At 44.1% G+C, this 25,275-nt stretch overlaps 1 protein-coding gene across 1 annotated transcript in view; it reads left to right on the forward strand.

Moving 5' to 3' along the window:
* SENP6 (SUMO specific peptidase 6) overlaps window positions 1-25,275 on the forward strand; it is a 744,657-nt gene that overhangs the window by 482,021 nt on the left and 237,361 nt on the right. The window contains exon 18 of the mRNA XM_078648082.1: window positions 14,361-14,791. Coding sequence (XP_078504208.1) covers window positions 14,361-14,791 — 431 coding nt within the window. The remainder of the gene's footprint in view (window positions 1-14,360; window positions 14,792-25,275) is intronic.

Below are 25,275 nucleotides of genomic sequence, written 5' to 3' on the forward strand. Positions count from 1 at the left end.
TGGTGACATGCTTCATCATTGGGGTCCACCCTAGCGGCCTAGCGTCGCCAGGGTGTGCTACAACACCTGCATTACAGTGGAGCAGGTTGTGAGTGTAAGTGCAGAAAAAAAGGTGTGTTAAAAATTGTCCTGTTTAACTTAGTGGGAAGATAAATTTTATTTACAAGTAACTGGGCAATATTAAAAAAGGTGGGACGAGATACTATGAGGGTATATTAAGGCCAAAAGTATCTCTGTGTACTGGTCTACATGTTTCAACCAAAGATGGGATGTACCAGGTTTTCATCAGGACCGTTGTTTCAGGGAGCTGGACGGTATGTGCCCCCTAAAAGGCACACCTAATCCTCGTTCCCTGTGACCAAAATTAGCAAAATTCGCTAAATGGTAAAAGGACTCTATCCTCGTTGGGTGAGTCAAGGAAAAGTAAAAAAGACCTGTGGGAGGAAGAAGAAAAAAACAGACATCAATCAGACGTGAACTATGTTACATGCCTGTTACGTTGTGCGTTGTCGTGGTTTTACTTAATGCCACTCTCATTAGGAAAATATTGTGGGTATCATGGTGAAATTATCGCGATGTGACAAGGCCTGTTGTGGGCTTGTTGTTGAACTGAGCCACCTTGCTCAATCAAAACCCTGATGACTGGCCAATTAGTATAGAGGAAGTAATCTAGGGTATAATTAGTAGGAAGTGGGGAAAGGCATCGGGACCTGACGGGGTCCCGATAGACCTTTATAAAAATTAAATGGTTTTATGGTCGCCGTTTTTAACCAGAGTTTTTAATGCCGCTGTTGAGACCCAATTCCCATTATCATGGGGTCAGTCAATTATAATACCAATTCATAAGAAAGGAGTCGAAACCGATGTCTGCAATTACCGTCCAATCTCCTTATTGGACTCTTCTATAAAGATCATGAGTAGGGTCATGCTATCAAGATTAGAAGCCTGGGTCCAAGAGAAGTCAGTCCTTACGCAAGTACAATATGGATTCAGAAAGAGAGTTGGCACACTAGAGCAGTGTGTCAACCAGAATCTTTCGATTGGCAATTACACCCTAGCTAATGAGGGAAAATTATATTTATGATTTGCTGACCTTAGCACTGCTTTTGATTTGGTAGACCATTCTATTTTATGATATACCCCACTTTTTAAAGTTAAAAGAGGCATCCGACAGGGCTGCGTCCTAGCTCCACTACTTTTTTCATTGTTTATCAATGGAGCTCTGAAATTGTTTGAGTCTGATGCCCCGAGGGTGGATGGGAAGCCTGTTCCAATCCTTTTATACGCCGATGATGCGGTTTCACTTTCTCGTACCCCCATTGGGCTACAGCGTCTTATTGATAATTTTACATTTTTTATTGCCAAAAGAAAACTTTTAATGAATAAATCAAACTTTTGTTATGGCTTGCGGTAGGAACCCTATAACATCTAGCTCTTACTATATTGAAGGCTCTAAGGTTCAGATAGTCAAAACATTCTGTTACTTGGGCATTATGTTTGCAGGGAATATGTCATGGGCCCAGGAAGAGGAAATTGCCTGTTCTAAGATGTTGAGAAATACAAATGGTATTTTTAGATTTGCGGCCAAACTGGGTAATCGACGCATCAAAGATATGTTGACAATTTATGACATACGATGCGTCACCGCAGCTTTTTATGGGGCAGGTGTTTGGGGTCACTGTCAAGGTAATATATTACAACAAACCGAAAACTCGTTTTTAAAACGTTTGCTTTGTGTCCCTTCATCTGCCTCTACGGAACTGATTCATCGTGAGGTGGGCATTAAATGTATTTCAGATCTGGCTTCAACACGTCCTCTCCTATTATGGAAATCTATATGGTCAAAAGAAGATACATTGTTCACTCAATCCATAATACGGGACTGCCTCAAACTGGAGAACTGCTTAAGAATACCCTGGCTTAATTATATTATTTATTGGTTTAAATTCTTATTTAGTTGTGATATCCAACTGGACCCTGGGTGTTCGGTCTCTGTTGCTAGAACTGAGATAAAATTAATCTTGGTAGCTAACAAAATAGAGGCCCGTTCCCATGTTACTAAGAATCAATCAACTCTCCTCTTTTATCTACAACTGGATCTTAAACAGGGTTTCCAAACTTACCTGTCAGTCGTGACAAGAGCCTCACACCGATTTGTGCTGACACGTGTAAGATTGGGTATTGTACACCATCTTGTTAATTTTCCAGTTATGAAAGTGTTCTGCTCACCCATGCGATGGAGTTTCTCGACAAAGCTGCTGCCATATGTTATTATTTTGTACATTTTATTCTCATCTTAGGAAATTTTACTTAAAACCATTCTTTTTATAGCATAATATAAGATCTACTAAAGATGCCATGAATTTGCTCTTTAGATTTGGATGACCCACGATTGTGTTTTTATTTAGGGACATTTCTTTTGAAATCTTATTAGTATTAGGAAATGTATGATTATTGACACTTGACTGTATGATTTTTAAGGGTATCATGTAATTTAATGTGTTTTGCACTTTCGAATCAGGACAATATATGTTTATGTAAGATGCTAGGGTCCATATGTGAAATATGCACTTGCACTTTTGTATCTGAATCATTATGTTTACGAACTTTGATGTATTTGCACTTTCAATCCCACTGTTTCATATTCCTTTGTTTTTATTGTAGATTGTTTTATGACTGTATTGCTTATATGGTTAATTTATTTAACCGAATAAAAGCTTTCGAATCGAAATCGAAAATCGAGTAGAGCTTGTGCTAGTCCACAATATCCTTGCACCTTTTTTCAGAGACGTCCGTAATGCTATGGATTTATCCCCCACAGTTATTAGGCAGTCCCTAGTTCTGTTGGTTTTTCAAGATAGAATATTAAAATGTTTCTACCCTGTTTGTGCTACACTTTGAATCCCTTTTTGGTTAAGCTATGGCTCAACTCATAGCTAATAATGTTAATTGCTGTCCGGCATTAACTCAGCATTTAATGCAACACTGAGTTCCTAACACATGAGCTGCTGTGATTTTTGTAGTAGAAGCAGACGCAGCGTTCCACGTTTTGAGGTTTTTTTAATCTTGCGCCACATTTCTGGCTATTGACGTTACTGATACCTTCTATGAATGAGCCGTTCCTCCATTTCCTGCTGTATATCGTCCATATGCACTTACTGAAATTCCACTTACCGTCTGGGAACATCAGACTAGGTTTAATGGTACCCCTCTTCATATCCTTTGGACTGTTCCTTTGGGTCCTTTAAGTATTGATGGGGCCATATGGCCGGCATTAGTGGCTTATAGCCCACATCCAGATTTAGCTAATATAAGTCTAAAGCCGACTTTCGCTTTGTATAATATTCTTGTTACCTTATATAGACTTTTGACCAAATTTATTGCACATGCCTTGCTGACTGAACCAGCTAGGGTTACCCTGCAGGGCTCAGGTTCCTACTGCTCATGTAATTAGTCCTGTAATTGTAAACTCAGTTATGGGCAAAAGACCAAGAATCATGAAGAAATATCCATTTGGATTGCTCAAAAAATAAATCATCATGAAGCTGTGTTTCCTTTCACGGGACCTCAAGACTAGCACATAATTCTGACTATGTGCTTACCCAGTTACCTGGTTTCCTCTGTAGCTGACTTCAACACCTGGGGAACTATTTTTATCACTGTTTACACTCTGTCATGGCCATCCCTCAATAGCCATTCTACCAAACGTCCTCAAGCAGATACAGAATGAGCATGGGGCAGGTGCTGCCCTCGATTTGGGGATGAAACTTGTGGGAAATTTTCCAGTCGTCTCCGAAATGATTCTTTTTAATGTCAAGGGTGAAGCAGTGTCTCTGGCTAAATGCCAACAACTTGCCGCAGTAGCAGTATCCGACCACAAATGCAAGTTGTCTGTCATTATTGCTAATGTATACATCGCTCTAGGACGTAATAGTTTGAGAACCAAACCTGCAGTACCACTGCTTGGCAAGCCTAGTTCTGACAAGGACACCAAACCATCCAGTGACTGCTCTAAGAAGCCATGGGATAAATCTAAACAACACAAACAAGCATTGGCATAGCCAATAGGTATCGCCTATGGGACCTTATAAGCGTTTAGCCAGAGTGCTAATGTGTCCAAGCGATGTTGTAGAATAGTGTGGGTTGTGTGCAGCATGTTGCAGAGTTGTAATAAGAGTCTTATAAGCATTTCTGTTACTTTATCTATAAATCAGATATAATGTATAACTGAACAGCTTATTAAATAATAAGTAAATAAAAATAGCGCTTCACTGGCAAGCTCTGTAAAGTGGTGCAATTGTGTGTGTGGTTGTCAATAAAATCTGGCCACTTTGCAACCACCCTGTCTTGCATTATGTAATTTATTTATTTTTCCTATTTTTAACCTTTAAACCTAGGGTAGAGCTACTGTCTTTGGATATGTCAATATTTGGAGCCTAGTGCTGATGCAAAACTTGATAGTCCTATTTCAGGTTCTCTGCAATTAAATACATAACGCAAGGCAGGTTTGAGATGCACTGGGCAAACTCTTCATGTGTGAGTGGTAAGACACTCTGATGTCATGGTTCAAGTGAAAATATGATAGTTGTGACAGGCCATGAGGGGTGTACCTGTGGATTTGATTTTTTATTTTTTTACTGACTTGGCACTCTACCAATGTGTCCGATGTAATTAGGCTATTACTGAAATGTATTTGAGAATGCACTTCACCATTTTAGACATAACCTGTGCATCAAAGGTTCTGCTTCAGCATATCATAACTGTATAGCGTATGATAGCTGTATCCTCGTAAGTGATGATGTGCCCTCAGAATGGGATTGCGTTTGTCTTGGTGACAAAGTTGAATCCTCTATAGTCCACACAGAACCTCATTTCTCTCTTTCCACCCTGTGGATGAGGTTTGGGGACTAGAGCCACTGGGCTGGCCCAGGGGCTCTCAGAGGGTTCAATAACCCCTAACTCCAGCATCTTACTGACTTAAGCTCTGATGCTTTCTTTGAATACAAAGTTAAAACCCGAGGAGCAATGTACAAACCCAACACAGGGCAAGAGTAGTGCCCAGGGAGACGCTTCCCACACAGGAAGCGCAACCACATTACCAGTTTCAATAACATTCTAAAACTGAGCATGTTACCCCAGGAGCACACCAGAATAAAAAAAACACAAAGAAACCATAACCTAATCCTTGTTGTGCACGCACGCACAACAACTCTTACTAATATTTTGATTGCATCATGTGTACACCAGTTTGTATGACCAAGGGTCAAGGAAATGTGCTTAGCATACTGCAGCAAGACTTGCTTGCAATCAGTCTGCTGTTGGGCAGAGAGGAGGTCTGGAAAGACAACTCCATCCTCTGACCCATCTTTTAGGCTGAATGAGAGGAGGTCCTGGAGAGGTTCACTCTCTGTCTCCTGATCCTCATCAGTGCTTCTGAAGCTCCTGGCTGGCCTCAAGATTGTTGGATGCCTTTTCCATGTACTCAGCCATTCTGGACCTTAGGCCAAGCACATAGTCCACAATATCTTGTTAGGGTTCTTGGAGAGGCTTCTCCCAACCCTCTTTTACAAGACAGTGGTACCCGCAGAGGATGGCCAAACAGTAGTTCAGCGGGGGAAAACCCTTCTCCCGTCTGTGGCACCTCTCTGTAAGCGAAAAGCAGGCATGGTGGATATCCCATCTCTTTTTGAGTTTTTCAGGGAGCCCCTTAATCATGCCTTTCAATGTTCTGTTGAATCTCTCTACAAGGCCCCTAGTTTATGGGTGATAGGGTGTAGTAAACTTGTACTACACTCCACACTCTTTCCACATGTGTTTTAGGTAAGCCGGCAGTAAGTTGGAACCTCTATCTGAAACCACCTCTTTAGAAAACCCTACCCTGGTGAAGACATCAATGAGGGCCTTGGCTACTGCAGGAGCTGTAGTAGTCCTATGGGGAATTGCCTCAGGGTACCAAGTGGCATGATCCACTACCACTAGAATTAATTTGTTTCCTGATGCTGTGGGAGGTTCAAGTGGACCCACTATGTCCACCCCTACCCTTTCAAAGGGAACCCCCACCACAGGTAGTAGTATCAAGGGGGCCTTTGAGGGGCCACCTGTTTTGCCACTGGCCTGACTGGTAACACAGGAGCAGGCAAACTACTTTACTTTTTGGTGAATCTGGGGCCAGTAAAAGTGGCTAACTAGCCTTTTCCCAGTCTTGGTTTGGCCCAGGTGTCCAGCTAGGGGGATGTCATGAGATAAAGTTAGGAGAAACTCCCTGTACTTCAGAGGCACTTGCCCTCTCCTAGTGGCTCCAGGTGTGTGGTCTCTGGCCTCAGTGTACAGTAGTCCCTCTGCCCAATAACCTCTGTGGGTACCACTGACATTTCCATTGTCCTGTGCAGCAGCTTGCTGCCTCAGGCTTTCAAGAGTCACAGCTCTTCCCTAGAGGGTCCTCCTGGGCCTAAGAGTTCAACCTAGTAAGGGTCAAGCTCCATGGGCTCCGTTCCCTCTGGAGTGTCCAAGTCATCTCCCTGAAGAGAGGGGTCCTGATCCTTTTGCTGTACAGAAGCTGGCTCCCCAGCCTTCTTACCTTGTCTCTTGGAAGGTTGGGTCATACCTTCAGGCTCCAACACATCTTTTTCACCCTGTCTCTTGCTCTGTGTTCTTGTTTTTACACATGCCAGTTCAGGGATGTCCAGCATTGCTGCATGCATGGGTTTTCAGTTCAACCTCAGGAGAGACCACTACATGTTTCAGGCCAGAACCGTCCCATTTCCCCCCCCTCCTGACCCCCCCAATGTGTGTCTCACTATACTGACATTGGCACCTGTATCCCTCAGAGCTTCTATCCTAGTTCCATTAATCCAAGGGTATTGCAAGTACTTTTTTAAGTTGGGTGGCCACACAGCTACAGTTGCAAACTCAACTTCCCCTTCTGAAACTAGAACTGCTTCAGTGTGCAACCCGATTTGCTCTTCGCACACTGTTGATCCATCTGGAGACTTGCTATCCCAGGAGTAGGTGTAGTAGGACTAGGGGCCTTCTTGTTTGGGCAAGCAGCATCACCAGTTAAGTGTCCTAACGTCTTACAGTTGTTAAACCAGGCCTTTAAAGGATTAAAGTTCTTTTCCCAGTACCTATTAATGGACTGGAAAGAGTTTTGGGACCCACCCCTTGTGCAGGTTTTTGGGGCCCCTTTAGAATACTCAGGCTTTTTATCTTGGGGATTCTCACCAACTTTCCCCTGTGGAGGTTTTGTAGCCAATTCTTTTGGTCACCCCTAGTCGTTGTTTTTGTCACCCTTGTCTTGACCCAGTGGTCTGCCTTCTTTCCAAAATATTGGGAAGAAATGCTAATGTAACTTTTCATTAGTGCAATTACTTAAACTATGCTCTTTCATAAACTGAATATAAAGTCCATTGAAATCATGCGCATTGTGTCCAATTAACCACCCATTACATGTTTCAACTGAATAGTCTTCAAAGTCAATCCTGGATTGGTTTTGAGTTTTGTGAGCCCCCCTTAATCTAATTCCGTATTCCTCAGTTATGAGTCCAAATCCCTCAATCAGAGTTCTCTTCATGAGTTTATAAGACCCAGCATCTGCCCCAGAAAGGGTCAGGGGTCTGTCTCTGCAGTTACCAGAGAACAGTTCTCAAAGGAGGGCCCTCTAGTGTGACTTCTTCACTTTTCTCATTTCACAAGCCTTCTCAAAGGCTGTGAACCATCTTGTGATATCATTCTCTTCATATTTAAGAACAATGCCTTTGGGGATTTTAGGATCATAAGATTGCTCTTTATCCTTATTGAGTACATTGCTGCCACCATTGGTGGGTGCTAGGCCCACCTCTGCTCTCTCTCTCTTTCTAGAGCCAGCAACCTGGTTTCTAGATCCAGTCTTTTGGTCAGCCTTACTAAAAGGCTGTCCTCCTCATTGAGGATGTCCTCAATGTCCTCAGTAGTGCCTGACCCACCTGTGTGGGATCTAGGTACTGAGAGGTTGATTCTTAGAGTCAAGGGTACTTGGACCCTTTTCTCCTTAGGAAGTGGAGGGTGTTGATCTACCGGGTCATCCCCTTCCCCTCCTTCTCCATCTGACTGGTTTTCACCATTTTCAGATGGTGGTGTTTAGCATACCCAACTAATAGTTCCTGGAGCTTTTCTTTGGTAGGATGGGGTCCCATGGCTATGTTTTTAAGTTTACATAAGGACCTTACCTCCTTGAATGACAAGTGAAGGTAAGGGGTGAGGTCAAGCTCCTCAACCATGTCCTCTGTCATTGTGGCTATCTTCACTAACAGCTGGGTTCTTGATTTGAGACATTGTTGAAAATAACTTTTAACCCTAGCTACAGTGACTTATTATTTTTCTAAAATTCTAAAGGGACTTAACCAAGGCCCTAACAAAACTTTTAGTTATTTTGCAAAAAAATGCCAATTTGAAAAAATCAGAATTCTAAAGACAATTAGTACGGTCATGTGATCAGGTGGTAACCAAGTAGTCCAACAAATGCAAAGTTGTATATCCCATCGCTAATCCACCAATGTAGGAAGCTGGCTCTATATATACTATACCAAAGTGAGGTATAGTGTGCACAGAGTCCAGTAGAACCCCAAAGGTAGGCAGAGGTAAAGTTAGATACCACCTCACTCTCTATTTGTGGTAGTGTGGTCGAGCAGTAAGGCAGTATCAGAGGTCCGTGTTAAGCATTTGTTGTACACACTCAGTCAGCAAATGAATTCACACCCTCAAAGACTGAAATTCAGACCAATTGTATTTGTATAGAAATATTCTTTTAGTTATTTTATTTTCTAGAACCAAGCAAGACTGGCACAGGTAAGCAATATGTACTTTACAGTATGTGGATAAACAACCGGAGACACAGAGTGCTATACAGGAAGACTTTTATTAAATCTTTCCTGGCCATCAACATATGGATAACACGTCTTTGTTTTGTTTGTTTCCTTATCGTCAGGATGAAGGGATATGTCTTTACAGGTTCGTCCTCCGCTCCCGTTTGATTGAGGTTGTATACCGGAAAAGGGAAAAAAAGGGCATATACATCACTCTAAACTCTTCATCACTGGTTTTGCATGGGAAAAGGAGTGAGGGAAGACACCTGAACCATCACCAATAGTGGACCGTGGAAAAACGTGTTTACAAAAAACAAAAGCAAAAAACGTCACGCTTAAGGGGTCGGGTTCTCTGGGTTCTCCTCCCTTCCCAGTGGTTGTGACTCGGTTAACTGCGGGAGCCCCCTTTCGGAACCGAACCCGAGCACGTACCTCAGGTAGCCGTGCTCCTCCAGGAGCGTGGCTGGCATTTTCGCAGTACCGGATCGGGTCCAGCTCCCTTCTGTGGTTTCCTCCTGGGCAGCTCCGTTGGATCTTGGGCATCTCGTCATCTCGCGTCCAGATGCTGGAAACGCTCCCTTCTGGTTGTGGATGCTGGCGCTCTGATTCCTCCTCCACTCACAGCTTCTGTGGTTCCAGTAGGCAACGTCCTTCTCGCTCTCGACATCACTTAAAAAGTCCTCGTCAGTCTGGGATCCCATAGGCACATGTCATGCGATCACTTGGGGCATCTGTTTCTCCAGGAAGTGGGAAGGAGCTGGGTTAAAGGGACCGCTACAGTCCGGACCCGGTGTACCCCAGGGCGACTGAAAGTAAAGGACAGGAAACACGTAAGGAGATAACTGGTCACCTTCTCCTTCTCCTACCAGTTCGTGGGTGGGCACATTACGACACAGTAGTAATGCAAGTGAAATACAGTTTGAGTGATTGTATATGCACCTTTGTTTTATTTACAGTAGGGACACAGAGAACTGCTGTACTTAGTAAATTCAGTACATGGACTTGAATAGACTTTTTAGTAAAATAGCATGTAAGTAACTTTTGAGATTAATAGGCTTACACAGAGTAGTATACCTAGATACTACACTGGGACATTTCCTGAAAACAGGTAAGTAAAATCCTTTTTGTTATATTATGCAATTCTAAAGAATTTCTTCAGTTTTTCGAACTCCACACTTAAAAACTTTTCACAGAAAAACAGTCAATGTTATCCTATGGAGTAAAATAGTGCTATCGGTTTTGAGGTACGTGTTTGGTAGTGGGAGTTGAGGTTCTGGGGTTAGACTCAGGGGTCCCACAGGGTCAAGGATGCACTCTTGTTACACCCTAAGCGGCACTAGGGCGGTCAGGTGCAGAGTGCAGAGTCCCAATGTTATCCAATGTGGGATAGGGGGCCTCCGGTTGGTGGCTGCTGACTAGCAGGCCACTTGTTTGTGGGAGCTCCTATACTTTAGCTCAGGGCAAACAGGGAAACAAATTTGCACCAAAGGTGCACCCTCAGCGGCACAAGGGCAGCTGGGTGCTGGGTGCTGTTTCGACGCCGGGCGGCCTATTTTCAAGGCTTGCAAAGGCACTGTATGCTTGGGGACGAAAGTCTTCTGGGGGCGACCACAACTTCGAGAGGTAAGTTGGAAAGTTAGGGGTTGGTTAGGCACCGTTGGTTTGGGCACACAAGGCCGTGGGATGTCTGGTGCAGGGATGCCTTTTGTGGTCTGATCTTCTTGCCAGCTCCGGGTCGAGGTTAGGGGGCCTTCTGGATTTAGACTACAGGCGTCAGCTGGAGGCTTGAGGCAGGTCAGGGGTCGCCGGATCTTGGGTCAGGATCGCCGCGGTGACCTCGTGGAGTTTGCCTACTCGAGCTCAGGTGAAGGACGGCGGGTGCAGAGTGGTGCGGATTCGCGGTTTCCGGCCATGGCCTGAGGTTGCAGATGAACAAATCCGGTGTTCACAGGAGACGAAGTCTTTGAGGTTGAAGACAGGCAGGTCATCCGGGGTTTTCGAGGTTGCTGGCTGCAGGACACACTGGAATTTCGCAGGAGCAGGTACGAGGGTGGAGACAGGCCGGTAGGGCTGGGGCCAAGTCAGTGGGCGTCTTCCTCTTGTTAGCTGCTGCACGGCTGTTCGGTCCTTCTTATTCTTCTTCTTGTAGTTTCTTCTTGTCTGAGGAAGCAAGGTTCAGGGTTGCCCCTAAATACTATATTTAGGGGTGTTACAGGTAGGTAAAAGGCAGGGACCAATGGGTCCCTTTCCTGGGGTGGGTACACCCCCTATTATGCCACCCTCCAGTGGGAAGGGAGAATGAGCCTGTCCCTGGTTGGCTGATTCCTCCCATCTTGAAGATGGCGTGGACTGAGAGTTGTGCATCACCTCCCTAACCCACCTGAGGGTGGATTTGGCAGAGATGGGCACACTTCTCTTCCTCCCTTGTTTTTCCCGCCGGTTCTCCCACCCAAAGTGGGGATCAGAACCAGTGGGAACCCGTTGCTGAGAGCAGCAAGTGCAAGTGGCCTGGGGAAGCTCACAAAGGCGGCAAGCCTTTGAACTTTCTCCTTTGTGAACCCTGCCCATCCTGGGGGAGGAGGCTTGGCACCTCTTTCCGGGATGTGCATTGTTTCAGGCCCCAGAGAGCAGCAGGCTCTCAACCCAGGGGTCCACAAACATGTCTGGTGGTGGCAGCTGAAAGCAGCCACTCAGCCTGGACTCTACTTGTAGGTTAGTTTTCTGGGGACATCTCTAGGATGCCCTCTGTGTGCAGTTTTCATCAAGTCTCACCCTAGCATCAGTGTGGATTTACTGTGCTGAGAAATTTTATACCAAACTTCTCAGTTTTCAGTATAGCCATAATGGTGCTGTGGAGTTTGTAATGACAAACTCCCAGCACCATATACTCTTAATTGCAGCACTGCACTTACAGTATCTAAGAATGGACTTAGACACTGTGGGGGTACAGGGCTCATACACCTGTACCCTCACCACTGGTATGGTGCATCCAGTTAGAGGGGTGACTCACCAATGCTAGGGCAGTGGGTTGTAGGCATGGCACACAGAGATGTGTGCCATGTCGACTCTTCACTTTGTTCTGCACCAAAACAGTCAGCCTGCAAAGGCAGTGTGTGAGTGTAATGGTACAGGACCTCTAAGGGTGGCAAATAAGTGCTGCAGCCCTTAAGAGGCCTTCTCTGGTCAGTGTCCTGGGTACCTGTGGTACCATTTACCAGGGGCTGACCTGTGGCCAGAGATGCCATTTGGGTTTAGACCTCAATGCAGTTTTAGGGAAAGCACATAGGCCCCGGCTAAAAGCCAAAGCACCTGGTCATGATCTTTTCAAGGCTAGCATTGAGTTTTGGGTTCCCCTTGTGACCAATGTCCTGAGGGCTGTGTCTAACTCTGAATAAACTGGACTCGTGGTCGGAGGCCTCATTTGTTCCCTTCTACAAAAAGGGTAATAGGGCCGACCCCAGCAGCTACCACTTGATATCCTTGCTAGATGCTCTAGTCAAAGTCATGGGTAGAATACTACCGGCTAGACCTGAACAGTGGGCAGGAAATCTCTCCGTTCTATCTGATTTCCAGTATGGGTTTTGTAGAGGTATCAGGATTGTTGAATAGTGCTTGAACCTGAAAATGTTCATTCAAAAACACACAAGAGCTTAAAAGGGTCTAATTTATTAAGCTTTATTGGATCGGTCAAGAGCCTTTTATTGTGTATCCATTCCAAACTGGCACTTGATGGAGAATTTTGAGGTGGAGACGCCTTTCATTAGTCTTCTGCTGGACAGCTACATGGCTCAGAGCTAGAGTAAGGCACTGACTCAGTGAGGATAGCACTGAGGAATTCCACGATGACATGGGTGTGTCCTTGCACCTTTTTTCTAAACACTTTACATTAACAACTTGGAGAGGGAGCTAGTTAAGAGGTGTAGGAACATGCCTCAAATAGACCACCGCCCAGTGCCTTTATGGGAATGATGTTGTATTAATGTCCCACACCCCGAAGGGTCTCCAATTACTTTTGAATACCTATGTAAAATTCATGGGTGAATTAAACCTACAGATTAATTTGGATACAAATTATATTAGAATCTGCGATCTCACAGCTCCGTTCATTTCCATTTTAGATTGAAGGGTGGCCTGCTGAAGACCAGCACCTCCTCATATCTGAGTGTAAAATTTGATTTGGGTGGAGCATGGAAACAGAAAATTGCTATCAAACAGAATCAGTTTGAAAAGGACGAAACTGTCCTTTTCACTTTCTAAATGAAATTAGGGCAGTAACCCCTAAGACAGATGGGTACCATCTATCGGGCTGAGTGTATAGTATAGGCTGTTTATGGGGAAGACCCCTGAGGGAATGTAAATGCTTCAAAATTTAACAGATCTGAAACTGTTCGTCTCTGTAGATTGTTCTCAGCACCAGTCAGCTGTCCTACATATGTTACTCATAAAGAGATGGGGCTATCATTTCTGGAGGAAGTTATCGGGCTTGTTCCCCTTCAATTTTGACTTATGGTGTAGACGAAATAGGAAGGTATCCTTAGCAGGTTGATAAAACTGAACTGTCTAACTCTTGACTTAGCCATCTATATTCCCTTGCTGAGGTACATTAAGAATCTTTGCATTAAACTGGATATATCCAACTTATTCAATGACCCTGAGTCCTTGAGCTCTATTAGTAAGGGTGAGTTAAAACATGGTGTCTACAGCTATTTGCAGACAACACCAAAAAGAGTGTCAAGAAATTAGTGCCTCAATGTGCGTTGAATGGGTTACTGAAGGTTTTCAACCCTTTTTGGAGCACATTTTAAATCCTCGACACGGGTTTGTGCTCACTGGTCCACGGTTTGCTGATCTTCCTGACACAGCATAACTGGTCAAAAGAGTTGGCTAGCTGCCCTTGTGATGGCACCTCCAAACAATGCACATTGTATTTTATGTGTTTGCAGGATTTATGATGCTCCCAGATCAACTTTCAGTGAGCCTCTTTTGCTTGAACATACATTAAGGCGATGTAGTCTTTTTGCAACAGTTCTAGACAGTTTATATTTGTGTGTTCCACTTTACACTACTTTTTGGCATACCAAAGGCTGGGAAATCTTAAACATTTTTTTAATGAGCTACTTGATGTCCTCGTAGTTAACTGGTGAGCGGTGGGTTTGCCAGGGTAGCGATAATATCTGTGCGACTCATTTTATAACTTATATCTGTCTTAAGATTGATTCTTTTTAGAATTTTGCGTATGTTTTAGGATATATTTAATGCTTAATGAATTGATTGTATAGTTAGGCATCGTACCTTTAAGGTTTTATACCTATACCCAAATAAAGTTCAGATTGAATTGACATGAGAAACTGTGTGGTAGTAACACAGAATTTAAATAAAATAAGATATTCGAATGAGATAGTTATGTTGGACTTGCAACAAAAATCTATGCAAATAAGTTTCCAGTTGCATAAGGTGTGAAAGTAAATGATACCAATGAAGTGCGATGACAAAGCTTTAAATGTTTTTTTTTCTTTGCAGCGCCCATTGGTTTCTTGCTGTAATATGCTTTCCTGGATTAAATGAACCGCAATATGAACCAAATCCTCACTACCAAGGGGCTCCTGATAACCTGGATCAAGGCTGCACTGCAGAAGAAGACACTGACATGGTATCGCAGAATGATTCAGAATTTCCTTTAAAAACCCCTCTTAGCAAACCACCTTCGAAGAAAACTCCCAGCAAAAAGCAAAGTACTGTATCAAATGATGGGAGCACGTGTGCTGAGAACAGTGACACTATGAGTTCCGGAAGAGGTCCTTGCCGGGGAAAACGGAGTTTGAAGAATGGGGATGAAGTGAATATGGATGTCCAAACTGCTGAGAAAAGGCAGACTCCAAATAAGTCTGATTTTAGGACTAAAGTTGAAACTGACATTCAAAGTGGAACTACAACTCCTGTGAAAACCAATGGTATGTATATATGGCCCTCTGGGGTTTCCAGTTTATGGCACTCTGTAGCACAGAACATGTTTCACACTTCGTCAGGAAGGTCTGTCATCAGTCACTGATATCCTCTTGGTGTATGTGAATTTTCACACAGGTTATACGGATTTCCTTGAATTTAGTAAATCACATGTCTGGCACTACATTAAGAATGACTGTAAATCTGGAAATGTTGATGGTATTTCATTCTCTATTATTTTAAGATAGCACACCAGGACTTAAAGTTAATAGGACAGGTAACAATAGCAATATCGCCCATAAACGGAGCCATAAATAAAAAGTCTTGCAGAAATATGGAATTAGGTGAAGAGGCAGTGTTGGGAGCGGAGTTATATTTTGTAGAGATGCTTTTTCCACATGTAATTGAACATTTCCTATGACGCGTATACCTTGCAATACTGATTTAAGCAGTTCATTTTTGTTTTCTGAAATACAATGGCACAAATAATTCAGTCTTGCCTCGGACAGAGTATTGTACAGTTTTAAAAACCTCTAAAATACAGGTTCACCTGCACCGCTTCACCTGCTCTCACTCCAAATCATTTGGTTTTGCCTATGTTGTCTACCAGACACCAATATGGATTTTCGCAACGATAATAATTCAGAATTTATTCTGTAGTAGAACAAAGCCTTTCTACCAGCAGCATTCACCAAAGTGAACCGTGCAGTAAAGATTCAGAATCGGAAACGTCTTATTGTGAAACAATGTTGCTGTTTTAGTAGTCTTGTGCAGTATCTAACTTTGATTAGCTGTGGCCTTGGGCATTGGGCTGTGAGCTACAGACATGTCTCTGCACAGTTTTTTTGTTTATTATTAAAAATAAACATAGCACAACATACCAGATTGCTTTGGAATATTTGATTACAGAAATTTGATTGTTTTCAGTAATACCTTTGCCGAAATCAAAAGTCATACTTTTCGTCTCTTTGAAAGCCTATCATCCTAGGGTTTAGTGTCATTGCAGTGTAACCCTACTCCAAAGGCCATCAGCTTATGTTCGAAACAGACGCCTCCAAAATGAAGTAGCTTGATTTTAAGCTACATTTATTCTTTCTTTCACATAGCTCAGTAATTTGGTCAGAAGATTGTCTGATGTCCTTGTACACTTAGTGGATCATACGCCCAATTTTGTTTGGTCATGTGAATACCTGATATAGTTTTATTTGTTACTTATTAATTTTAAAACTGGAGTTTACACTTAAAGGCCACAAAAACATTTGTTCATTAATGATATTCTTGGTTTTTGGGTCCATAACTGTATGCAAGCATTGTTCCTAAATTTGTACTTTGATGGTCGCTGTGTGTTTTTAGAGTGCATTAGCAGAAATGACTTCTGCAGAGAATCAAAATTTAAATGTCATGGCCTGCCCAAGGAGTTGATTTGTGCTCCGAAGTTAATTTCACATCCTTAGTTCCAGAAATTCTTCTCCAGCAGGTGGCAGTCTGAAAGAATCTAGTGAGGTTAGGGAACACTTGAGTGGATGTGGTGAGAGAACCTTTTCAGCAATATTCTTTGAGGTTGTCTTCAGTTTTTTGATAGTGTTACCATCTGCCAAATGGAAATGATGTAGCCCAGATAAACTCTGCTTGTTATTCATATATTTGCTTTTCTGGCAAATGAACACCTAGTCCTCTGTTTCAAGTTAATTCAGTATCTCAAGGAAAATGTTAAGGGCTGGGCGATAGAGACTCTTTTGGGGCTAGTCTCTGGCTTGCCTGAGCTACGGGTGACTCCTGGGATAAAATGCGTAGTTAGGCAATTTAAATTCGAATTTGAATTAAAAGGTTTCCTTTTGCGAACCCATTGCCATAGTCAAGAGAAAAATCATGTTGGTGAGTCATCTACTGTCAGGACTTGTTCGGAAATACTTTCCCCGGCACAAGTATAGACAATTTCTTGGCCCAAGCTTGGTCGATAGACAGCCCGTAGTTTCCACAGTCTGAGGGCTGAAACTTTCCTCAAATGAAAACTTAAGAGGAATAACTTGGAATCAGCTTCTGTGGTAGTGATTGACTTGTTGTGAGGGATCTTGCTAATACCCATCAATTCCTCCATCAGAGAAAACTTTCTGTGTCGTTTTCTAAACACCCGGCAGGTCTACGGCACAATATTGAACTAAGTGACCAGAGGCTTCACAATGCATGAAAAAGTCTGCCCTTCAGTGCATCTTTTCCAACTAATACTAATGGCCCTCTAGTTGTAATAGTATGCGTTGATCAGTGTAACACTCCTTCAGACCGTTTAGGTAGGCTGATACGAGAGCTTTGACTGACTATGGACAACCTTACTTTTGTCTCTATCCGTCTTTCCAATGAATTATGCTCAGGGGACTGACTCAATCAGTTGCTCAAAGGTTTTTGGTCTATGGGACCGAAGAAGCTTGTTTTTAATATCGTCTCTTAACCCTCTTAAAAAAAAGAGCATCATCTGGGTTCTTTCTAGCGAAGTAGTCTCTGCAGTTAATTCACGGATATTAGATATTTAGATAATTGTATCCCAATTTCCTTGGGAGATAATGCAGAGGGAAATTCTATCAGGTTTCTCAAACATCCTTATTAAAAGTACCCAAAAAATCTTCATATTTATCTAGACTAGTATCCTAAAGGAGTCACTGAAGCTAGAGCTGCACCCATTAAGGAGTCTGCAAAATACCACACCTTGGGTCGATAATTTGAAAACTGGTCATGACAAAATGCGAAGTGAACTGTTAGACCGTTTATAAATTCCTATAATTTGTTTAGATCCCCAGAAAACTTAGAAGCAGTAGCAATGACGGAAGGCAAATCGTGAGATCTGATATTTATGGTTTGCTTCATTAATGCATTCTCGGTTTGTAGTTGGGTGAGCTCTTTAGCTTACCATATCCACATTGTGCCCACTCACTACCGCCGAATAGAAGAAATATTCCCAACGTCCTGCCCTTTAGAAAGGCACTGAAAACGTGATTGTTCGCAATTTAACTGGATATGTCCCGGCCCAAGCTCACAGTAGGTCTTCTCACAGCGCCAGGACACCTTCGGTTATCAGACTGCGCTTTACAAATACAAATAACATTAACATTGTAGTCTTGTTCTGAAGAACCCAATGGCATTGCGAACGGGCAGTGACTGGAAGAAGGAAACTCTTGATGCTAGTCTCTGGCTTGGCCGAAGTATGGGAGACTCCTTCCGGTAGCCATGGTCCCTTCACTTAATAGAATGACTTGTGAATAGTTGGTGAGTGCTGGAAACAAAAATCGCAGTTCTTGTAGGAAAAAGCCTGATGGCACAAAGTAGAACCTCCAACATGAGGCGTCCAAGGAATGTGGATAGAGGGATTAGATCAGGAAAAGCAACAGGGAGAAAGCTAGAAGAGTTCCTAAGAGCATGGAACTGTTGACAAACTCAGATTGTATTGCAAAGCAGTTTGTGTCATGACATGGTCCCTTTTATATGATCCAGACAGGAACAGAATGTTGCTCCATTCCATGTTTAAATGGTCTACTCCATAGGAAACCTTGAGTTAATCAATCTTGGATTGGGACATGAAGTGACCTTTTCTAACCTCAGGGCGTGATCCCTATGAAAGGATTCCAGAACCTTCCTGCTCCCTTTTCCTAAAAGGAGCTGCTAAATTTGCAGCTTTTTTCAGAGACTGAGTCATCACAGCTGTCAGGCCAAAGGTGAGTAGCGAACGTGGCCACCTGCCATTACACCTGGAGCCTGACACCTCTCTGCCTCATTAGGAAGAGCAGGATTGCAGGTCAGTGGGGTTGTCTCACTGCTAGTTATGGTGCAATAGTAGAGGACTAACTCCCCAAATGTGGCCTCTTAGCATCTTTTTAGATGGATGTGGCATGCAGATGTTAATATTTTATTAATTTTTCATAAGAATTGCAGAGTCTCAAATCATGGGTTCTAGATTTGCCAGACAATCTTCTCAAGAAAGATCCAATACAAAAGTTTCAGAGCAGGGCTCCTGCCTCAGAACCCTGCCATTCAAGATCAAAGCACCCAAGGATATATCAGACTTGTACAGCCAATTTCCATCCGACTATTAATATGCCTTTGGTCAAGTCCAATTTTTTTTGAAACTTTTGATATTTTGAGTCCGGGTCGTGGTTACATTCCAAAGTTGACAATGCGTCCTACATCCAGTGCTAGTGCAAACAGCATCTCACAAAATACTTGGTTCGTGGTGATTCACTTAAAGTTCAATACAAGGAAGGGATGGTCCTCAAGTTGGTACCCAAGCTAATACAATAACTTGCTTTTAGAGTACTTTTTTAATTTAAAAAATCTGTATAATTCAAGCACAGGCTGAAGATAGGGATCAGGATCCTACTTTGAGCAGGATTCCGATTTCCCATGGGGACTGGTTAGCTAGATGCCAAAGGCTTAAGAGCGTAAGATTACTTTAGCTCCTATCAGGTTAAGATATTCAAGCATGTGTAGCCCTATTTTTTCATGTGGATATGCTGGTTACAATCTTCTTAGGCCTGAAGCGTAAGGTCCCTGTTAATGGTATTCCTTTAAGGTATTATATGTTTTGCAGCATGAATCTTTCTGGATTCACTATGCTGTGCATTATTCCACCATCTAGTGGTTGGGTCTGAAATTGTAGTTTTTTTTTCCAGTTTTTTTTTTCCATGGCCCAGATGGGCGTCGATATCCCACCATTTGGTGTCCTTCGTGATGTCGACGCACTTCCGGCAGAAGCTCCCACCTTTGGTCGCCATCTGCAGATTGGTTTTTCCGCCGTTGTGTCTGGATCGTTGCCAAGGAGTTCCAGACTTTTGTAAGAGGAATTCAAGCAAAATTGAAGATAATCGACGAAGAATCGAGTTTTCAACTACACCGGACTACAGGTCAGGTACCCAGAGCGACGAGGGAGAAGTTTAACGACCAAAACCTCGATGTTTGATGGAGAATGCGCTCACAGGGGGCACCCTGAGCACGGGGATGGACAAAACACCATTCAAGTTTTGCACCAATTGCCATCACAAATATGCCCAGAAGGACCAGCATCCAGTCTGCAATCTCTGCCTGCCGCTCGACCACAGAAACGAAGACTGCAACGCCTGCTCGGCGTTTACACCCAAGACCCTCCGAGTAAGGGAGAGGCAGAGAAGGGCGAACCACAACATGCCGGGGCCACCTCCATCGCTGCGAGACTTGGAGAAGATGACAACATCACCGGAGGACTGCACGGTCGTCGAGGCCCATAAGAAGATGTTGAAGGAGGTAAGGGAGTTGTCGACCCCTAAACATCCAAGTGACACTCGGAAGAGTGAAGAAAAAGCCCCGAGCAGCATTCGTAGAAGTGAAGCGAAGTCCTCGAAGGGAGCTCTGCCGATGAAACATTTGACGAAAGCAACAGCCTCCAGGGACAATCAGACTAGCGTATCCTTAGAAAAGGACTCCCAATTGTCGAAAACCCTCGAACAGATGTCAAAGGTTTCCCTCGAGAAGGACACCTCTGCGCCGAGGAAAGAAGGATCAACGTCCTCGAAGAGAAGCGCTCTAACCCTCGATGCCAAACATGCCAACGAGATGGAGAGGAAGAAGAGGAGGCTTGAGGCCGAAATGGTGAGAATCTTACAGCGGAAGAAGGACTTCGACGAGAAGATAAGTCAATAAACCATCCCGCCGAAACCCACGGTTGAGTTTGAAGGGGACGACTAAGACGCACAGCCGCCGAAAATGCCCGAACTAGTCGAACTGGGAGAAGAGGACTACTATTTTGAGGGGGATGGCGGCGAAGATGTGCAATCCTACCGGGACTCTACGTCCTCTGAGGCACAAGATGTGGAATGGCAAGATCTCAACGTCGATTCGCCGGAAGAGGGCATAGACACTTACCCTTCGAGGCCTTTGCCACCAGACGACATAGGGATCTACAACATGGTCGTGCAGAAGGCTGCACAGACTTATGGAGTGAATATGGAGCAGGAGAAGCCTCCTGGAAACTCTACTGCCTCAACAGACCAGGAGCTAATTCCTGCCCATGCTCCCTACTGTGCTGGACCAGGGAAGAGAGGCCTTTAAGGAGTCAGTAGTATGCAAAGCTGTGACACCTTGAACCGAGTAGAAATACATACATTCTTCAAAGGATCCTGCATACATACAGGTGTCATGGCCAGCCGGCTCCATAATTGCAGCAACGGCTAGGAAAAGGGCTAATGTTCCCAAATATGCTGGACCACCTCCAGACAAGGAGAGTAGGAGGATGGATCTCACAGGGAGAAAGGTGGAGAGAAATGCGGCAATACAGTGGCACATTGCAAATTGCAACTCCCTGCTCAACAGGCACGCATACCAACACTGGGATGAAGTGGGGCAGCTACTGAAGTATCTACCAGATCAGTACAAACAAAGAGCTGCTCAACTGGTAGAGGAAGTAAAGAACTTGGCGAACACGAGCCTAAAATCAGCCCTGGATGCAGCAGAAACATCTAGCAGGCTAATGTTGATAGGAGTGACTGAGAGAAGACACGCATGGCTGAGAATTTCGGCATTCAAGCCAGAGGTAGAAAGTAACATATTAAATACACCCTTTAATGGAGTGCAACTGTTCGACACACCAGTGGACAACAAGTTGACGCAGCTCAAGAAGGACAACGAAACAGCAAGGACCATGGGAGCACTGCAGTTTAGGGGGATGAGAAGAGGCTCACCGACAAGGAGGCCAGTTGGTAGAAGTGGAGTCAACGTGCCGACCACATCCCACCAAACGTTCCCGCAAGGCTACCAAGGGAACAACCAAGGCCAGCATCAGCAGGGGCAGCAGCAGCAAAACTGGCAGTACCAACCCCGGGGAAAGTCCTTTCGAGGGCGCGGAAACGGACGAGGACAAACACGAAGGAGAGGACAACAGCCCTCAACTAAGGGACTCCACCAGGCATTAGGCCCCCACCCTAGCAACACCACGGGGTGGGCAGAAAGACAAAAAGAAAAAATGCAGCCAAGCATTCCACTACAAACAGTACCTCGAACACTCAACGCCGGTAGGGGGAAGAATAATAGACTTCATCCAGGAATGGAGGAAGGTCACATCGGACAAATGGATACTAAACATCATACAATACGGATACTGTATAGAGTTGGAAATACAACCTCCAAACAGAAAACCAAGAAGAAAGGCACACTCCGCAAAGAAGCTCTCTCAGATAGAGGCGCAAGAATTGCTCAGCAAGGAGGCAAATAAAGGTGTACCGCAAAACCAAAGGAACAAGGGGGTTTACTCAACCTACTTCCTGGTGCCAAAGGTGGATGAAACACTAAGACCTATCCTAGAACTAAGGTTCCTAAACAAATTCGTAATGACTCAAAGATTCAAGATGATCTCCCTACAAGAGCTAATACCACAAATAGAGCAAGGATACTTCATGGCTACCATAGATTTAAAGGACGCATACTTACACATCCCCGTCAACCACAAACACAAGCGACTATTAAGGTTTGTGATCAACCAAAGCCACTACCAGTTCACAGTACTGGCATTCGGCCTGAAATCCACACCAAGGGTGTTTAAAAAATGCCTAGCAGCTATCGTAGCACATCTACGAAGGCAAGGGATACACAAATACCCCTATCTAGAAGACTGGCTCGTAAAGGCAAGTATGTATGATCAGTGCAAACTACACATCCAGCAGGTCATACTAACACTGACTGGGCTGGGTTTCTCGATTCATTGGGAGAAATCGTCAACAAAGCCAGAGCAGATCAAGATATTTTTAGGGGCAGAGATAGACACTATACAAGCCAAAGTATTCCCCTACAGGAAGAGAACTTTGGCTATACTGAAGGAAACACATCTTTACCGCAAGGGGCAAATTCTGACAGTGAGGACAGTGAGCAAGCTAATGGGAATTATGGCGTCTTGCATTCACCTAGACCAAAATATCCGACTATAAGTGAGGCCATTATAGGAATGGATACAACAGCAAAATGGTCACAGGCAACCGGGAGTTGGGAATATCTAGTGGTTGTCACATACACAGTGCATCAGGAAACAGCGTGGTGAAACAAACAAAATATATCACGGGGAAACCATTCACACAACCAACTCCAACAGTGACCATCACAACGGACGCATCCCAGCTCGCGAGGGGCGCGCAATGCACAAGCTCAAGATGAGAGAGCGTGCGGTCAGGCACATCAATTACCTGGAACTAAAAACAGTGTTCGTAGCTCTGAAAGCTTTTCAGAAACAGCTGTACGGAAACAGGGTGTTGATCGAGACAGACAACACCAAGACCATGTTCTACATCAACAAGCAGAGAGGAACACAGGCAGTAGCACTATCGAGGCTAGCGCAGGAGATATGGACATGGGCCATCCCACTAAAGATATACTTACTAGCAATACCTCTCCCAGGGAAGGACAACGTAGATGCAGACAGACTCAGCAGGCAGGTGTCAGTATCACACAAATGGGAGATCAACTAACAGTAATTACAGAAGGTATTCCGGAAGTGGGGTACTCCGCAAATAGACCTATTTGCAACACACCAAAATGCAAAATGCCAACACTTCGCATCCAGACAACCAGGCCACCGGTCCCAAGGGAATCTGCTATGGATAAGTTGGTCAAAGACATTTGCATACGCTTTTCCCCCGATCCCACTGATACACAGGGTACTCCACAAATGGAGTATCAGCAACATGTCACTGATACTACTAGCACCTCAGTGGGCCAGACAGTCATGGTTCTCTCAAGTTGTGGAGATGGCGCAGGCACCAGCACACTAAGTCACAAAGAGAAGAGAACTGTTAACAATGCTGAACGGAAGGGTGCAACACCCAGAGCCAGAAACCCTCAGCCTGATGGCATGGCTCCTGAAGACCTAGAGTTTGCACATCTCAAGCTACCGGCGAGCACAATGGCAGTGCTCAGGGAGGCAAGAAGACCTACCACAAGGAAATGCTTCATAGCAAAGTGGAAAAGATTCTCATAATGGTGCATTAGAGAAACTGCAAAGAAAGATCACAAGGGAGTCAACAGTGCTAAAATACTTAACACATCTACTGCAAAGCAAACTAAGCTAAGCTACACGTCCCTAAGGGTACACTTAGCGGCGATTGTGACTTACACTAGAGGAGAAACAGGGAAAAGCTTCTTTACCTCCCAAGTCGTAAAAAGATTTCTAGAAGGGGCGAAGAGAATCACACCTCCTAACAGAATGCCCGCACCAGCATGGAACCTCAAAGTAGTGCTGACCCAATTGATGAAAGCCCCGTTCGAGTCCATGCACAAAGTTACACTGCACATGCGAACACTAAAGACGGCCTTCTTAGTAGCTATCACATCACTGCGAAGAGTAAGTGAGTTGCAGGAGCTAACACTTCAAGAGCCCTACCTACAGATACACAGTGATAGGATTGTTATGAGAACAGACACGCACTTCATGCCAAATGTGGTTTCTCGGTTTCATATCAACCAAACAATCCAAATACCTATTTTTTTCCAAAAACCAACCACAAGGAGAGAGAGCGCTGCACACACCAGAAGGGCGGTGATGCACTACATAGAAAGGACAAAGGAGTGCAGAAAGACAAAGCAACTCTTTGTTTCCTTCGCAAGCAGTTTCTTGGGATGACCTGTCGCCAAGAATACCATTGCACAAACCATTCAACTATGCCACAAACAAGCTGGACAACAGTTACAAGGGACAGCTCATGCTCACTCAACAAGGAAGAAAGGAGCTACAATTGCATTTCTAGCTAACACACCAATTCAAGACATTTGCAAAGCTGAAACATGGTCTTCAGTGCACACGTTCACTAAGCACTACTGTGTGGCTATCCAAATGAACAAAGAAGCACGAGTGGGACAGAAGGTCATACAAGAGCGGGACTTTTGTCCTGAGCGCCAGGACACTCCCGGGAGTAGCCGTGCGCTTAATGAATGCCTGTTACAGAACAACACATTTTCAGTAACCAGTGCCCATCTTCCACCCAGCCACCACAATAAGGACAAACCACAGCATAGTGAAGCCAGAAAGATTCACACTGCAAAACTTATAGTTTCTTACCTGTCGGTGTAGTTTTGCAGCTTGAAGACTTTCTAGATTCACTTGCAAACCCATCTTCCTCCGCCAGAAAGATGAGAAAGGCGGAAGGGGACTAAAGATGAACAGGATGTAAAAATTAAGAGGGATAACAAGAATAAAACAAGAAAAGAAAAAAGAATCTGAAGATGGCGACCAAAGGTGGGAGCTTCTGCCGGAAACGTGTCGGCATCACGAAGGACACCAAATTCCAGACCCAACCCCTAGATGACGGAATAATGCACAGCATAGTGAATCCAGAAAGTCTTCAAGCTGCAAAACTACACCGACAGGTAAACTATATGATCTCCACCAGGATCCTCCAGTCTGTGGGGGCTTGTACGGATCTTCTTGGGATGAGGTGTACTTCTCTTGAAAGGCACAGTCCAGAATATTTTATAGGCAGACTGGCTTTTTTTC

This window comes from Lissotriton helveticus, chromosome 6, assembly GCF_964261635.1.
Source record: "Lissotriton helveticus chromosome 6, aLisHel1.1, whole genome shotgun sequence".
NCBI lineage: Eukaryota > Metazoa > Chordata > Amphibia > Caudata > Salamandridae > Lissotriton > Lissotriton helveticus.